Source organism: Aythya ferina, assembly GCF_964211825.1.
Source record: "Aythya ferina genome assembly, chromosome: 1".
NCBI classification, from domain to species: domain Eukaryota; kingdom Metazoa; phylum Chordata; class Aves; order Anseriformes; family Anatidae; genus Aythya; species Aythya ferina.
The window spans coordinates 20,763,927-20,782,628 of record NC_140296.1 but is presented as its reverse complement, the minus strand read 5'-3'; the positions used below and the strand labels follow the sequence as shown (position 1 = coordinate 20,782,628).

General features: G+C 39.0%; 1 protein-coding gene across 2 annotated transcripts in view; it reads left to right on the top strand.

Annotated features, from left to right (window-relative positions):
• Window positions 1-18,702, top strand: part of SPATA13 (spermatogenesis associated 13) — a 192,894-nt gene that overhangs the window by 18,317 nt on the left and 155,875 nt on the right. Inside the window, exons 1-2 of one of the 2 annotated variants that reach the window (XM_084525533.1) lie at window positions 11,866-12,036; window positions 16,526-16,561. In XM_084525533.1, the coding sequence (XP_084381659.1) occupies window positions 16,535-16,561 (27 nt within the window). In that variant the 5' untranslated portion in view covers window positions 11,866-12,036; window positions 16,526-16,534. Of the gene's footprint in view, window positions 1-11,865; window positions 12,037-16,525; window positions 16,562-18,702 lie in introns of those variants that run through there. The other variant, XM_084525534.1, reaches the window with a different exon arrangement.

Genomic DNA, 18,702 nt, shown 5'->3' with positions numbered 1-18,702 from the left:
CTCCATCATCATGCAAGAAAGTGGCTTCTGAGTCCTGTTTACATGGCTTTTAGAGAGAACTAAGGCTATCTGTGATTTAGACAAAGCATGTCCTCCTATTACCTTCACAAATCGTGAGAAATGAATTTCATTTTTCCTGACTTCAACTGCCTAGGAGGTACTTTACTGCCAGTGGAAAGAAAGAGGGTCACTTCTACTCTTGTGGCTTTATGTATTTCTGAAGGTGCCTGTTGATAGGCATGACTAGCTGTGATTTAGCACCTAAGTGTGGAAGTTAAGCAAAATAAACAAGAAAACTGAAAGATGTGATGATTCACGTGTTGTTGTTACCTGTTTTTCTCCATTACCTGTGGAGCCGATGTGACCAGCTTAAATTTAGGCAGTTAACCTTTAGACATCTGGAAGTAGGTCAGGTGAATCCCACCATAACCATCAAATGGGGATATATTTCTATTTTGAGAATAGCAGTTAGCAAAGGCATGAGGCTGAGGCGCTGCCTTCCCATCTTGTCTTGGATGCTTACTTTTTGCTTTAATGAAGCACTGAAGTTTTACTTGTTACTGGGGTAATCTTAGGTCTTTACAAAATCAATATATTGCTGTCTTGCCTATGGAAAAATAGAAAATCCATTTGTTGAAGAGCTTGGCATTTAAATTGTGATCATCTTTCCTTTAATAAAAGTGGTTTCCCTTTAACTCATGTCTCAGAGATTTATTTTTTTTTTCTCTATTTATTTAAACTGCAACTGCTCTTTAGAGTCAACATCTAATGGTTTTAATCTAAAATATCACTCTTATTGCCCTATAGCAGCTGGTTGTACTTTGGGAGCAGGATAGAAAAAGGAATATTAAAGGATCACTGTGGGAATTCATATTTTTATGATCAAAGACACCTTCATCTGCCAGAGAAGTAACAGAATCAATATAATCCTCATTATTTGCCACAACAAAGGATCCTAAAAATAATTATTTTATTTTTAAACAACAGCAACAACAAAAACCTGTAATTGTCAGAGGTTTGGTATTCTGATGCTTATTAATGAGAATTCTGGAAAACACAGTCTTGCCTGGGTTGTTTTGAATCTTGGAGTTCTGATTAAATTTTAATTTTATTACAGGAGAAGATGAAAAAATGGCTATAGCAGTCAAAAGGTCATTTCTGCAATACTATCAAAGCAGGAAATAACATTTACGCTAATGCCCATAAGAGATGTTCTTACAAGGTTCAGAAAAATAGCATGTTAACTATTAATAAATATTGCCATGGTAGGAAGAGACATGCCAGAAACAGCAATAAAAATAATTACTTCTAACTGTATTCCTGAGAAACCTAGCTATTTAGAAGATTGTTTGATGGAAAGTATGTGGGTCAAGACCTGTCATCTGTCAAAAAATATTCATTTTATATCATTTTTAGGGAAAAAAAGCATAGAAAGCTTAATAGCACAAGTAGCTCAAAATCAGAAAACTTTTTTTTTTTTTTTTTTTCCTTGAGAATGTATTAATTTTGAAAATTGGGTGGGAACTACTTGGTTGTGGTAAAAGATTTTTGAAAATAATTAAACATTCTGCAGTTTAGACATTAAAATACCTAGCCAGGGATTGTTTTTTATTTATATATATATATATATACATATATATATATATATATATATATATATATATTTTATTATTTTATTTTATTTTATTTTATTTTTTTGCTTTCTTTTATCTTTACCTCCTTGCTGATAAAGAAGTAGTGTGGGGGCTCTGTGAAAGGCTATGGAAATTTCTAGGAGATATCTTGTTTTGCCCTCAGCTCTCAGGAAGAAGTATACTGTCTATGTATTTTGATTTTGTAGACTTTGTGACAGTCATCATTAGGAATAAAATCAAATTAATGATGTCTGGAACTAAAAACACTAGAAATCTAGAAGCTAGGACTCTAGGAGGTACAGGTCATATTTTTTAGAAAGTTATACTGTAGAAGGTATTTCCTATATTAACATGATGCTTTTGGTCTGAGCCAAACTACTTCTGGGCAATCTGGAGCTGAATGTCAAGGCAGTGGGGGAGCTGGGGGCTCCTCATGGTGGCAGGGCAGCCAAGGCCAGCCCCATTCCTTGGCATCAGCACCTGATGGGGATGGGACATGGGCTTGGTTCAGTGGGACCCATGGTCAGGCAGGGCAGGGCTGTGGGGAGCAGGAGCCCAGTCCTGCTACGGCCTCTTTGGGGCAGGGGCTGACAGCCCTGGTCCTAAAATGGAGTGCTGAGCTTTGGGCAGGTTGGTGGAAGCCCAGATGGAACCTGGCAGGGCTTATTGATGCCCTGAGGTCCTCTGACACTTTAATAAAATGCTAGAGTGAAGCAAGGAATCAGTCATAAATAACAGCAGTTCTGGGTGGTGCTTGGTATGCTTTTAACTTTAATCATGTGGGTTTTCAACACGGTGTTGTTGGAAGCATGGCATTTGTTTGTTTGTTTTTGTAGTGTGTAGACAATAACAAGGGTGAAAAGGAATGTTGTTTATGAAGAACTCCATTAATTAAGTCTATTAATCTCAACACTAGAAAAATACCACAGCGTGCTGGGAGGGAGAAGGAGGAGAGCGCCTGGCACCTCCTTTGTGTGGGCATGGCTGGTGCAGGAGTGGAGCTCTGCACATCTCAGCAGTGCTTGCAGACCTGCCTGCAATACAAGGGGTAAAAACAGAGCTCTTAGAATAGCAGGCTTCCAAAAAATCTACGTGCTTAGATGTTTTTGCACACAAATACGGATTTAAAAAAAAGTTTTTTTTTTTTTTTTTTTTTTTTAAGGGGTAACCTACCATAAAATTTCTGTAAAATAATGAGCATAAACTATTTTAGAAATAGTCCCATTGCCACTATTCTTGTTGCCATTGCTCAGGTGGAACGTCTGTTGCACAAGTAGCAAATACATCCCAGTATCTTTGAATTTATATATGATGGGTGACTGAGATTCAAAGCCTAATTTTGATTCAAAAGAAAGTTAACATAGTACCAAATACTGAACATAACATTTTGCTGTTCTTAAAGTTTTCTGGCATGCAATATACATAACGATATATATGTAAGAATACGTATAATTATTTTACTTAGAACCAGTAAACCTCTGCTTTGTCCATATGGCTGAGCCACTGAAAAGAGGAGTACTCCCAGAAAACACGTAATTACTATTGAGTTGTGAAGCTGAATGCTGTTCTGCTTAGTTGTAGGTTTTACCATCTCTTGACTATCTTTATATTTGTTATACAAATGCTGGAAAGATCAGGGAAAGAAGTTGTGTTTTTAAAATACATAGATCTGTATTCCATTTTACTTGGTGTGATATTAGTGTTTCTGCCTCAATGACATACTCTTAGTGTGAGAGACAGGTGGAGAGTAAATGGGATAGAAGAGATTTAGAAGTGTTTAATGCATATCTACTGCTATTTGCTTGGAAAAGATGATGACGTTACATTGCATGCTAATTCTTTTTGCAAAGCCAATAAAAGTGTAGTTTTTTCTTACTGAAACTGACTTAGGAGACTAGAAGTGTAGACTGTTGTGAGTTTTGTTTTGTTGTGTTTGTTTGTCTGTTTTTAACTGATATCACATAAAACCCTAGGTTGTTGCGGCCTTATTTTTCTCTGCATTTAAGTGCAGGGATAGCAAGCTTTAAGGGCAAGAGGTGAAGGATTACTCAGGAGGGTGCTGGTACAGACACTTCCATTTGGGAGTATGATTTGATGAAGAATGGAGTAAAGCAGAGGAAGATGAGCAGTGGTAAGTAGTAATTTCTGTATGGATAAAAGTGAGAATTTCCTTGGTGAACTAAAAATGTGGTAAGAGAACATCAGCTTTTGAAATGGGCTTTATTTAGTTAAGATTGGTTGACACATTATTTGTCTTCTGCTGTAAATATTTGGGAATAAAGGAACAATGACACGCTGGTCAGATTAGAATCTCACAAGGAAGTTCTGATTTCTATGAAGCTGTTTGTAAAACTCCTCTTGACTGTAATGACAACAAAGATCTGCTTTCAATTTATGTTGAATAAAACAATGACATTTGCATACATAATCTGGTAGAGAGAACAAGAAATATCATGAATTAAGATGTCAAATTTGTGTCTTGTGCAACTATCTGAAAACCACGATAGGACAGGACAAATTCATCCTTGACTGGAGTTAAGAAACATGATTAAATATTATATTCTCGAAATTCTGCTGATTTGCTTAGGACAGGTTTTAGGCAGCCCAAGAGGCAATCATAAAAATAGCAATTTGCACCTACTGCTGGCAGGGATTGAGGCTACTGTTGCACAGATACTGTGTTCAAAAACGATAAACCACAGTAGGCAATGATGTAAATTTCTGTCTCAGGTTACATTCTGACATTCTACTTAATCAGAGTGAGTTTTATTTAGCTCTTTATTGACAACTGACCTGCTTTGTGTGTGTGTGTGTGTGTGTGTGTGTTCTGTTCCCCCACAAAAGCAGATGGCTTAATGCACAGATGCTCATGGGCAGCAAAGAAGAATTAACTTTATCTGACTAAATATTTTCAGAGAACACCTGACTTGTCAGCTATTGCTTAGTGTATCAAAACCAAAGGTATGATGTGCTTTCTGAAGAAAGAATTCAATAATAACTTTGCAGCCCTCATATACTAACTGTGCATATGGTTTCATGTGTTTTGGAAAGAGCTATCAGTTAATTCTCATGCTCATCTAAATGTATTTAAAATTCCTTACTCTGTACTCTCTTTCTCTCCCTTTTTAAATAATGTCAATTTAACTTTGCAAACCACTTGTGAAACTGGTTTAATACTGATCATTGAGAAAAAGAAAAAAAAAAAGGCATATTTCTTCTAATATACCCAAAATGCAAGTAGTTATTTGATATTGGAAGCTGGCCAGTTTGTTTAATTTAATACAGTGATTCATTCCCACTTCCTCAGCAAGTCTGGTGCTTGTACTATCCAAAACAATTCCAACATTTAAATCATTTGCTGTATTTGTGATGGTTTTTTGTTTTGTTGGTGGTTTCATTTATTTATTTATTTTTCTCCAGTTAATGGTTCTAAATATTTGATGTTCAGCTAGAGTTTAATAATTAGAAAATATAATGGCTGCTAAATTAGCTTTTGCAGCTTTTAGGTCAGGAGACTGACGTATTTCACAGCCTGTCTGGCTGAAATCACTTTCAGCTAATTGAAGATTTTCTCACTCCATTTAGCTGTTAAACCCTGACATATGGGCTTCTGATCAGTTTTTGTATTCAAACAGATCCTCAGAGGAAATTAATACTGAAAATACTATTATAACAAAAAAATATGGATCAAATAAAGTTAAGACAACTTAATGTTCACGTTGGCGATGCAGATACTGTCCTCCGCTCATTAGGAGAAGAGGGTTCAGTGGATGTGAGCTGCCCACACTGGCTGGCGACCTGCTAGGAAGGAACACTTCTTAAAGGTAAATAGTGCAGTAATGGAACAACAGTTAATCAGCCCTTGGATAACTGTGTCTCTGTAGTTGCCAAAATGCACTTTGGTAGGATGTTACTGCTCAGTAGTTGCTGAAATACTCCTGAGGTAGCAATTTGAAACATTATGCTTATAATAAACTGGAGTTTGTTTTGTGAATGTTGTTCTTGTTGTTTTTAATGTTTTGCTATCATGTAGATGGTTTCAGAAGATTAAAATAATATGCGCATCACTAGAAAGAATGGCATGGATTATGAATGATGAATTAACTATACTAGAACCAAAATTCCCTTATAGCATCTGTGTCAGAAAATCTTACTGACTATTTTGAGCATTAAAAACATGAGGACATTCTAACACCCAGATTCTGACTATATTTTAAAGAAGGAACCTTGCTGCAATCCAACAGGTTGTTCCCTTGAAGGCTTATTTGTTTAACAAATGTTACATAAAAGTATGGCAGGACAGAGCCAGAAGGGTTTGACAAGAATTGATGATATATATTTGTACTGGCCTTGTGTAGCTAGCTACCTGGCTTCAGTTGGATTGCAGTCTCTTGAACTGACTTTCTTTTTTGTGCTGCAGAAATCTTGTCTTTTGTTTTTAATTATTTTTTATTATTGGTAAAAGCAATGCTTGCTTTCTCACTCATCTGAAATAAATTTACTTCTGCGATGATGTTTTCAGTTCATCAGTTAGACTGGAAAATTTATCACTCTTTAGATGGAGAATTGTAGAACTTGAATGATTTCAATGCTTGTTTGTTTTGGTGCTGTAGGTTTTGTTTGTTTGTTTGTTTTAAAAAAAGGAATTGCAAAAAATGAATTGTAGCAGTAGAGCCAACTGAGACCTCACTTGACTTGTCTTATTCTCATATTTTCTTTATTCTCTTTCTCTAAAACCAGGGATGAAAAAACTGTTCTTTGAGCAGACAAAATTACAGGAAAGGAGGTTGCCTAACATTAGCAACCCTATTAAGGGACTGAATTTCATTAGCCTGTGTTGTGTATTCCTCAATAAAATGAAATATATTTCTGTGTTCACTGTCTTACAGAGAAGATGTATATCTTGGGGAAAAACTCACTTTTAGTTTACTTTTTTAAAAACAAATAGCAGTGAAGATACTGAAATACTATCAGTAACATGTCCCATTCATCAAATTCCCACTCCAGAATAAGATTTATTATGTTAGTTGCTTTTGATTGAAATCACACCTTCTTTTAAAAAATGTTTAATAAAATATTTCCTGCTACTTGAAAGTAAAGAGATCCTGCGTGTGTTCCATCTGCTAATATATCCATATATAAAAATGACAGTCACTAAGTACACTGTGTCAGTGGTGTGGGAGATGGCACCAGAAGTGATTTAAATTTAATGAATTTGACAAATGGTAAGTTTCTAAGCAAAGAACAGCTTCAGTATCAGAAAGTGCAAACTGGTATGAAACTTTTAAAAACAAAACAAAAACTTTTAATGACAAAAAAAATATTAATAACATTGATTTTTCTCACATACAAGGCTGTTCTTTGAGTATTGTCCAAGAGGGATCTTTTCAGCAAGCTCTATAGTACAAGTCCCTGCAGAAGACTGATGGTGTGAGATGTCTCCTGGGCTCTGTAGTGGTTTGTGATGAACCATTTAAGAGTGAATGTTAATAATGTTTTTGTTACCTTCTGGCATATTTTGATATACTGTCCACATACTCCCAAAATTGAGTTAATCATCTGCAAGGGGTTTAATCATCCGAAAGTTAATTAAGATCTCTCTAGTGATGCATATATTGTATGTTTTCTCTGGACTTTCTTTACATCTAGAGATAGGCCAAAAGTGCTTAACGGATAATTTTTAGGATCCTGTAATATAGAGCAGTTGTTTATATCCTATCTACATATTGTGTATATAAAAGTTATAAGCAACATTTTCATGCTGCAAAAGACTTCTGAAATAATCCTACACTGGATAACTACACAGCATGAACTCAGGTAACTGTTTTTCTTGGAGAGGAGAAGTGTATTGTGCATAGCCAGCAGCAGATGTGTCAACATCACAGAGATTTTACAAATAGAAATGTAGGCAAGTAGGAAAGCTTGTGGGTGGCATCCCTGCCCATGGGAGGTTGGGACTAGATAATCCTTAAGGTCTCTTTCAACCCGAGTTGCTCTGCGATTCTTTGAAAGCTGGGTAACTCAAGGGATAGTAGGAGATAGTCTCCTGAGAGTCATCACGCAGCACTTGCAGGGGAAGCAGGCGATCAGGCCCAGTCAGCATGGCTTTATGAAAGGCAGATCCTGCTTGACGAACCTGATCTCCTTCTATGACAAAGTGACGCGCTGGGTGGACAAGGGAAAGGCTGTGGATGTGGTCTACCTTGACTTCAGCAAGGCTTTTGACACCGTCTCCCACAGCATTCTCCTCAAGAAACTGGCTGCTCTTGGCTTGGACTGGCGCACACTTCGTTGGGTGAGAAACTGGCTGGATAGCCGGGCCCAAAGAGTCGTGGTGAATGGAGCCAAGTCCAGTTGGAGGCCAGTCACTAGTGGCGTCCCCCAGGGCTCGGTGCTGGGGCCGGTCCTCTTTAATATCTTCATCGATGATCTGGACGAGGGCATCGAGTGCACCCTCAGTAAGTTCGCAGATGACACCAAGTTAGGTGCGTGTGTCGATCTGCTTGAGGGTAGGAAAGCTCTGCAGGAGGATCTGGATAGGCTGCACCGATGGGCTGAGGTCAACTGCATGAAGTTCAACAAGGCCAAGTGCCGGGTCCTGCACCTGGGGCGCAATAACCCCAAGCAGAGCTACAGGCTGGGAGAGGAATGGTTGGAGAGCTGCCAGGCAGAGAAGGACCTGGGAGTGATGGTGGATAGTCGGCTGAATATGAGCCAGCAGTGTGCTCAGGTGGCCAGGAAGGCCAACGGCATCCTGGCTTGTATCAGGAACAGTGTGACCAGCAGGGCTAGGGAGGTGATCATCCCCCTGTACTCAGCTCTGGTGAGGCCGCACCTCGAGTACTGTGTTCAGTTTTGGGCCCCTCGCTACAAGAAGGACATGGAGATGCTTGAGCGGGTCCAGAGAAGGGCGACGAAGCTGGTGAGGCGCCTGGAGAACAAGTCCTACAAGGAGCGGCTGAGGGAGCTGGGCTTGTTCAGCCTGGAGAAGAGGAGGCTCAGGGGCGACCTTATCGCTCTCTATGGGTACCTCAAGGGAGGCTGTAGCGAGGTGGAGGTTGGCCTGTTCTCCCACGTGCCTGGTGACAGGACGAGGGGGAATGGGCTTAAGTTGAGCCAGGGGAGTTTTAGGTTAGATGTTAGGAAGAACTTCTTCACTGAAAGGGTTGTGAGGCATTGGAACAGGCTGCCCAGGGAAGTGGTGGAGTCACCATCCCTGGAAGTCTTCAAAAGACGTTTAGATGTAGAGCTTAGGGAAATGGATTAGTGGGAACTGTTAGCGTTAGGTCAGAGGTTGGACTCGATGATCTTGAGGTCTCTTCCAACCTAGAAATTCTGTGATTCTGTGATTCTGTGAAATGGAGAAAGTCCGCTAGGATATCCTCAATGGCTTTGAGGATTTGAATGATGCCAAAAATTTGAACTTGCAACCTTAAATCTATACTTGGAAGAGAAGAAAAAAAAATACAGAAATTTCCCTGATTCTTGTGACAAGCTATACATGAAAAACATGTAGTAGAATGAAACAAGAAGTGGAATATCTGAGAGAAGAGGACTTTATCTAGTTGTTAGAATTCTCCTTTCTTTTCTTGTTGCTTTGTGTGTTCTCAAATCCAGCTTTTTCCATCTCACCAGTAAAGGGGGCTGTGTGAACACAGGAGAGAGTGTCCTTGCCTCTGGTGTAATAACAAAAGCATGTTCCTGGGGGGCAGATGGTTCACTAAAACTAAATTTCAAGCCTATGTCCCCCCAAAAAGTGCTGCTGGAAATTCTTAACAAGAGCTCTTGTGATTTTTTCCTAACCTCAGTTTGAAACACAACCAAATCAGCAGCAGGTGTCCTGCACAGAAGCTTGCTGATGTGGTGGCTGACATCTGGCAGGCACTGAAGAACTGGAAACAGGCTCCTAGGGCAGGAAGTATCATATGATATCACTTCTAGTTGTCAGCTTCGCTTCTCATTCCTATGGTAAAAAGTATCATTTCAGCCACTTCAAGGAGTGCAGTCAAGTGTGGAGAACTTCTGTAGGATAAAGGATACCAATGTGAGGACTAACCATTGATGCTCATGTTGAAACATCTCCCAACGGTGTTAATCAGAGAGCCCTTAACTCTAAGCAGCCTGGAAAGTTTGCAGCCCGGTAATGAACAGAAATCACTTAGTGGGTTATTGTTTTATTTTACAGAGAGCTAAGACAAAAAGAGGTTTTTTTTTAGGCTCCCGATTTAGACAACTTGAAATCGAATCTGTCTTAACCTGAACTCTCAGAACTATTAATTCAAGACAAACTGTGCCATATAATTATGTTGGTTATTCCCTGTGATACAACATTGTCTGCTGAAGACACTCATCATGTGAGTATAGCTCTTTCAAGCAATTATGGCCTGCATTGAAAATTATTGAAGCTTAACTAATTATCTTACTGAAACTCAAAAGGATAGAGCTCCTCCTCCACCTCTAAATTCCTTTTCTTCCTAGTGAATTTATGGGCACTTGAATCAATGGGAGTTTTGCTAATGATTTCTGCAGATCCAGAGAATGACTTGTTACTTATTGCCTTCTTCCACTTTCCTTTGGTCAATAAAACATATTTTGTAGTAATTCCTAGGTAAGGCAATGAAATCCATGACTTACATTTCTTCTCCGAGTGTCACGGGAGGTATTTTTGTGTATATATTACATATCTTAGCATTTTTGGTTTTATTTGAATTTCAAGGCAGGTAAAAAAAACTCATAAAGAGTGGCCTTTTTGCTCTCCTGATTTTAGGCAGAGTGGAAGTCCGGTGGTGGTACTTTCACTCAGAGTCTAGCATATGCTTGTTTTTCTGCTCCACGCTTGTGTACATTAAATAAATTTCATTTAGAAATGATCAGGTGCAAAACTGACTCCTGAAAGCAAAATAGCATTTTTTGCAAGTCTTGTAAAAATATCATATTAGTGGTTGGGATAATTTTATTTAAATGTACTGGGTTTATCACAGACAGTGAGTACACAGTACGCTAATTATACATTGAATATTCCTCCTCTTGTTTCAGCAAAAATAAGGCTTTGTGTCATCTTTAAGCACTCAGCATCAGTGTCTGAGAGATGATGGAATATTCTTTTCCATAAATACTTGAGAATTAAGTGATCATTCCAATCTGCCTGTTCACAACTCATCTGTTCTTGACTATCTGTCCAGATATGAAGATTTAAACCTTTTTAGCAAACTACTGTTTACTACTGCAATTGTCAAATTGTGTGTTCAGCTGTATTATTTAATAATTTATTAGATCACTTTGTGGATATTTTCGTAATGGAGGGAAAAAAAAAAAAGAAGGAAAATTGGAAAAGTAAAGTTTATTCTTACTTGACTAAAATATGATTTTTCTTTCCTCAAAGGTTTTAAATGCCTAACACTAAAGTAATGAGTGCTGATAGAAGCTATTATTCTCTTATGAAAGAAAACAGAAGTACGATCCCTACAGATAGCTACACGTGGGTGCTATCATCTCCAAAGCAATCATTTCTTGACTGGCCTGAAACACATTTCATTTGCTCCCGTGTTACCACCAGAGTAATTTTCCAAGCTGTGAGCCCCTCTGAGTCATACCGCTTTGTGCACACAGCTCTCATTGTGTTAATGTTTTCTTTCTTCATTTTGGTTTTGTATCATCCACTGGTGGTCTCCTGAACGGAGGCCTTAAATCTGTTATACCTGCAAAACCTGCTGTATCGCATACTGTGGAGATAGCCTTCAGCACTAGGGATTTCTAATTCAGTCCCTAGCACCTTGGCTAAAATGAAATAGAAAATTGTCAAGCAATAATAAACTTTAGCTTCAGTAGAATTTATAATTAGTTTAACAAAACTAATTTTGTGGGCATCCTGGAAAACAGCTTGTTTTTTAAAAGATGGATCTTTCTGTGTGTCACCTTGGGAAATATGCCCATCACCAAGCGCTTGGTGATTTACTGCACCAGAAAAGTCCTGGTCTGCTTATTTGACACACTTGTCAGCTGTGGACTGCCTGCTCAACTTGTTACATAAATGTTCTCTTTGGCAGAAAGCATCAAGGTCAACCCGAGCCGTATCAGCAGTGTGATTTGAATAGATGTGACCAGCGCTCATATGACATTTGGTACCGGGCCCCTGCTCCTTTCCCACACCCCACCCCCACACGTGGCACAACAGATTATTACTTTCCAGAGTAAAATCCATCGAAGCAACAGGAACGTGCACTGGCTCTGTCACATTACCTAGAAATGGTGCACCTCATGTCAGTAAAGAAGCCTGCAGGACGCTGTGCAGATAGTCAGCGCGTCCTGCCTCCAGGCGTTCTGCTGTTATAAAAAGAACTTATAAAAGAAGGAGGATGGTGTTTATTCTGCAGCACACGTGCCTTGTACATCACAGACAAATGTAAGTTGCTAAAGGCTGAAGCAAGAGATATGGGAATTCACAGGATTAATCTTGTTAACATTTTTAAATAACATCCTTTAAACCTGTTTGCATTTTTCTATCTCCCCCTCCTGTGACAAAAGTTCTGTTTGTATCAGAAAAGCTCACAAGTGTGTTCTTTAACTTCTTTAAAGACTAATAGGACAATTGCATATTTGCTTGGGTCTGGTGCCTGTCAGGTCAGGTTCAGGACTACTGGAGGATCAGATCACTGTTCCTACAGTGACCATCGTTCTTCCAGCTCATCGGTGGCTGACTGTGTATGGCGTGTACAGAAACTTACCTCCTCCTTACTCCAGCAGGAAATCTGAATCTGGGATCATTAGATAATGCTATGTACAGGCTTTCTGTATCTCAAAAAGAGCTCTTCTCCCACATGTTACTGACTGCACCTACACTGGCATCCCATCTCACTGTGTGCTAACACTCGGATGGAAGAAGGTCATGCCCTACAATGGAGCTTTCCACCACTTCTATGTCCAGCCTTGGATGTATGGATCTTATGTCCCAAGATGTGATGCTATACTTCATCCAGAGGGCCAAATGAGGATTGTAGGAGAGAAATGAAACAAGAACTGAGTAGTGGAATTAATTTACACAGATAATTGTTTTTAATTAAGGAAGGAAGGAAGAAAGAAAGGAAGAAAGAAAGATCCAGCAAAGGGCAAGAAGTATTTTGCAAAAAGCCACAGTTTGATCTCTTAATCCTGATCCTTCAGATAGAGGTGAAAAATGCCTCCAGAAATTAGCCTGGGAACTAAAAATCATGGATACAGTAGAAAAACTGGTTGGCAGTGTTTTCTCTACACCATATCCTCTTTTAAGAGCTCACTGTTCTGTAGGCAGTAATTACGGATTTCTGGTCCCACAGTGTCTCAAACATTATCACCTCTATTTCTGCTAACATTTTCTTATGCTCCCTTGGTATCAACTGTCCTTTTCCTTGAAAAGGACTAATTCAATTAAATTAAAATCAGAGTGGTGATTCATGCTCTCAGTTTACCTTGGAGATTTAGAGCTGAAAAAGAGCTTACGTGCTTGAAAGCCTGTATTTTTTTTCCAGCTCTATCAATCAAAGATACCTTTGTAAACATTGTCTTGTTTAAATCCTTGGATCATTGCAAGCTACAGCAACATTGCATTACAAATACAAAGCATCACTGGAGATTTAGAGTTTATGCAATCTGAGATTACTGAGAATCCACTTGTGCTGTGTTTCATTAGCTTTATTTTTACTCAAAAATAAACAGGAATAAGTTTTATGTGGACCTGATATAGCTGATAGGAGGTTGCAGAGGGGATGGCAGCATGTCTGGCTTGCGGTGAGCTAGCCTTAATTATTCAAACAGCAGTCACTGCTCTCTCCCTCCTACTTTGCCCTCCCTTTGGCTGTACTATTTCCATTGTTTATCGGCATCTGTTACTGCCAACGTCTGCCTGCAACTGGTACAGATAAGCTGGGCTGCTGGATCCCAGGCAGGGAGCCATAGATAGGGAGAGAAGAACAGCTCTGTTATTGTCTATTTACTAGAAATTAATTATCATGATATAAAAGAATAAAAACTGCTCAGCAGCTTTATTCATCAGTAATTTATCTGATAGCTGTAATCTTAAAGATATTGAAATTGCAGTGAAATAATAACTTCTGAATATCTATATTTGTAATACTGAACCTTGTATGAGCTTTTCCAAGTCCTAAGTGGTAGAGAAATATGTTACTAGAATCAAAATCATTGAAATTGTAAATACGAAGTGTCAGAGTAGCTAGGATTTTACACTGTTTGTTCAGCCTTTCCCTGAACTGAAGAAAGGAGTGCTGAATTTTGATATATAGAATCACCTTTGTGCTTTCTCCATTAAAACTCCAAGGAGTATTCCATATTTCTAGGTTATTTTCTTAATTTTTACTTTGTGAGGAAAAAAATTAACATATTTTTTATAATGCTGAGTTAAAGCCTGGGGATAAAAATCCTGCTGTGTTTCATTAAGGGATTATTTTAGGTTGTATGTATATGACAGTAAACCTGAAAAGCACTATTCATAACTAATCTTTTATTGGTCTGATGGCAACGTCTGTGTTAGGGAATGAAATGGGGTCAGGAAGCACTCTTTGGAGTGTATGTCTTGGTTTGTGTTCCTACGGGGAAGTTCACTAACCCTCTCTCCCAAAACCAGATGCCTTCTTCCACAGTGCTTATTGGGCATTATTCCTGTGCTGTCTCTACCTTGGTGTGGTGTATGAAACTGGTGGCTGGCTTAGGCCAATATCATGCCACAGAGTACATAAATGAACAGCGTGCTTACAGGGTGATCACAGGACATGCTGAACCTGTGCCTTGGCCTTGTTTTGCCTGCTGGTGTAGATGCCACCTGCTGTGCTAGGTGTTACAGATACGCAGAACAGAATGATAGTCCTGAAAACTTACCTCTAACACAGAAGAGAAACAGCAGACAGAAACAGCTTTACACGGAGCTACTGAAGCAGTATTGGGCAGTAAGAGCCGCAGCAATTTCACCATACAGGGATTAGTAGGGTTCAGTTCAGAAATGGAGACATCTGCATTGTGGGCCACTACATCTGTATGGGTCATCCTGAACTCCATTGTTGTGAATGAAGAGACAAAGGAACTTTCTTCTCTTGTAAAGGGAACCCAAGTGACTACCTGGGCTCCATGGTCTGTATAAATGTTTTGCCAGAAGCCATTTCTTTATTTATTAGAATTTGAGTCTGCAAAGTGCTTAGATGAAGAAGTGTTTTCTCTAAATACAGTTGTAATCAGGGTACTCATGGGCAGCTCTTACTCCCAGAACAGTATGTGCATGAAGAAAAACAGAAAGCGTTTTAGCTCCACACTCCAAACACATTCTTTGCAAGTAATGAAAATGTAGATGTATATTAAGAATTAGTTTGGAAAAAAACATCTGGAGGTGTCCCATCCAACCATCTGTCCAAAGCAAAGCCAATTTCAAAGTTAGACCAGGTTTCTAAGTGCTTTGCTCTGTAGTCGGGCTTTTAAAAACTTCAAGGGTGGAGGCTGCTTGACAATTCTGTACAACCTGTGAGAGTGTGCAACCACTCTCATATGGGATTTTTTTCTCTAACACGACAGGAATTTGCCTTGCTATGCTCTCAGCCTCATCATATGTTACGTCTACAGTCTGCAATCATCAGGGTGTTCCTGCTCTGGACACTCTCCAGTTCTCCCAACGTCTCTCTTTTACTGGGGAGTCTAAAACTGGACACAGTACTCCATGTGTCCTCAGGAGTGATGAGCAGGGGGAGTGATCATGTCCCTTCAAGTGCTGGTTATGCCCATGCTAATGCACTGTGCCATGTAATTATCATAGGAATAAGTAACATGGATTTTCAAAGGTCATTTTAATCAGCATGTTAAGCTTCCTGCATATAGAAGAAGAAAGTGATAAATGTAAATATTTCAGTTGATTTTCTGTGTGGGGAAAATGCAGTCGTATTAATGCATCTATATATTCCAATAATAAATGCCATCATTTTAATTTATTATCAGATACAGCAAAGTGGATGTCAGTATAATGAACAGCTACACAGTACTAAATGTTATTCATTCAGATATTTAATCCTTTATACATCTTTGAGTTGGTTAAATAGCATACTGGTAGTTGAGCAGAGAACTGATAATGTTAATGTTACTATTTTGTAAAAATCCACTTAAAAGGACTTTTTTCCTTTTTCCTTTCTTTTTCTGCCTCTCATGGGCACCAAAAATTCAAGGCATCTCAGGTAAATAGGTGGTTGAAATAGCTGCAAGAATGACATGGTTAAGTTTGCCCAGTGAAGACATCAGTATTAAAAATGGCCTAGGAATTTGGCATCTTTATTTGTTAGGAACCTGGCCTAAAACAACTTGCATCATAGGTCCAGGAAATCTAGGGTGCAATACATGGAACTTCAAGAGTCTATAATGTACTTAATCCAAGACCAAAATGTCAGAAATTGATCTCACCAATATTATTTTGCCTGCTATGTGCTGACTTCACCATTCCAATATGGGTCCTAATTAGGCATTGATGTTTACAGACTTTGTTTCATTGATTTTCAAGCCTCCTATTCTTCAGCAAAATACTCTTAAAATGTGGAACAACCTTCTTGGGTAAGTAATAAATATCTGATCTCTTGTGTCTTCTAAAGCAAGCCGTGTCAAAGAGAAAAATCAGTCACTGAAGCAGATGGGATGACTAATATATGACTAATATATCTTTGCTTTCTCTCTCTCTCTTTTTTTTTTTTTTTTTCCCATGATTAAGTTGTGTATAGACATCTTGAATATACAGTTTTCCATATAAAAAGCTGCTATTAAGGCCATGAAGAGATTTTCAGGGATTAGCAAGTGCAGTCTGAGACTTTCTGCATTACTTAATACACTGTCTCTGTATTTCAGTGGATTGAATAGTTTTTTTTGTCTCTTTCCAGAGTTTCACCATGAAAGCTGTCAGTGCTTCTGACTCGGTAAGAACAGTTTTTTCCCATGTGATACTTATCCTGTTGATTTTAACAGAAACACACTTTTATTGCACTTGGAGATATGCAGAATGCATCTAAAGAGCAGTGAATTTGCTCAGTCTTGGCATCTTCATTCTCAAGAGCCTTTTCAAAATGTAAATTAGAGACAAAGACTACAGAAACAGAAATTTTAGAGCACATGCTAATTGCAGAAATCTGAGATGGTTTCTCTGAATGGTAGGTTGTCAGTCAGGCTTGCATTAATGTGAGCTCTAAGGATTTGTATTGCTCGCTCAGAGTAGCTCAAGAGGAAACATGAACCTTTGCACTCAGAGGAACTGCAGAGCTAACTCCCAACTCTATCCTCTTGCTCCCAAAGCTCTTTTAGTTATTGTGATCTTGTTAGCATAATTCAGCAACTTTAAAAATGAATCCTATGCAGATCAGTTAGTCAGGAAGCGAAATGGTGTTTCTTACACTTCAAAATTGTAGCATTACACAGTGATCTAAATTATCAGAAAGCTGTGGGGTAATCCAAGTTGTTTTAGGCTTTTTCAGATGACTTTTTCTGAATGAATAAATTTGCATAATAACAAACTAACAAACCAAACCAAAGCAAGAATGCTTCAAAATCCCATAGTCAACACTTGCTTTCTGAGCTCTAGGTTTGTAAATATATCGATGTTTTATTTTTTTAATGGGCAAGTAGTAACTTCATGTAAAGAAAGTTCATCATTTAGGTAGATTAACTATATTCAGGTAGACACGTTTGTAAAGGTAATTAAATTTTAGAGTTCTTTAGAAATGAAAACTGTGAAGAAGAAGTGGCTGGGCAGAGCTCATAGCTACCAACATACTGCTGTCCTACATTGTAATTGTAAAAGAGACCCAGGCTGTCATTGCTTTGAAATGTCGGGGCTGTTTATCAGTTGTTTGTCCCTCCTGCAGGTGGAGGCTGCCAGGAGCAGTGGCAATCAGGGCCTGGCCCCCTCTGAGGCAGTTCTCCATTCTCTACTGCTCACAGCAAGGCTGTGAGCAAGGCTTGCAAGTTTTCAGGGCTGTCTCGTGGTCCTGATTATCGTGCTTTGTTCTCTTGACAAGGACATTTCAGGAATTGTCTATTGACATAAAAACAAACAGGCTATTCTTACCAGCTGATGGCAGGACAGCGAGTCATAGTGCAGCTGTTTTGGCTTTGCAAAGAAATGGAGGTGTGAAAATTTCTGGGAAAATGACAATAGTGGGCAACAGCGGGTGAAACTCCTGATCTGACTCAGAGCAGACCATAGACTGCCAAGCTGCTGTCAGCATCCTTGCACCAGTCTTTTAGGAATTATATATCCGGGAACGAGATAAATCAGTCCAATTTAAATCATGCAGGGAAAGGCTCAAGCTGAGAAGCAAGTATGGGGGTTTGGCTCTCTGTTTCTATAGGATTATAATAAATCTTTCCATTAAATTTCCTTCTTAAGACTGCCTCCTGTACAGAAGACAAAGAGCACAGTGGTTGGTAGCACAATAGACATCATGTGGCTGGAATGAGGACATAAACATAAGTTCTGGGAAAGAGCAGGACAAAATGTCCTGCTGGAAAGAAACATGGATGGAGGAGAGAAAGGGATGTCTCTCACATTCTGCAGATGTACAAAATAGTTTCACTGTCTTCTGCAAGAAGCAAATGTACCAGGAATGTTCTCACAGAGTTAGGTCCTGCAACAGGAATTCTTCCCTTCAGCAGCTCAGTAGTTTTCTTTGTGTAAGAGGGCAGAGTAAGGTCCTCCAACACTAACTTGGCTAAACAGTAAGCCATGAGAGTTGTTTCTGTATTCTGCCTGAGACCTCTGAATACCAGTGTGTGATTTTCCTTCATATAGCATTGGTATGTGTGAGATTTGTGCCCTAGAGTGAGCACTAGAGAAGGTACTAATATATATGGAATTATGCAACACAGGAGAGAAATGTATAGTGGAGAAAACTGCCAGGCAGAGCAGGTGAGAGCAAATGTTAACAGCAGCAGAGTACTGGAGGATCATAAATGTTGTACGTGTATTTATGCTTCTGGCTTGTGAGTCTGCCACTGCCAGCTGAGCTGCACAGTGGGGATGAAAATAGCACGTGTACACATGTATGGTGCAGCAGAATTTGGG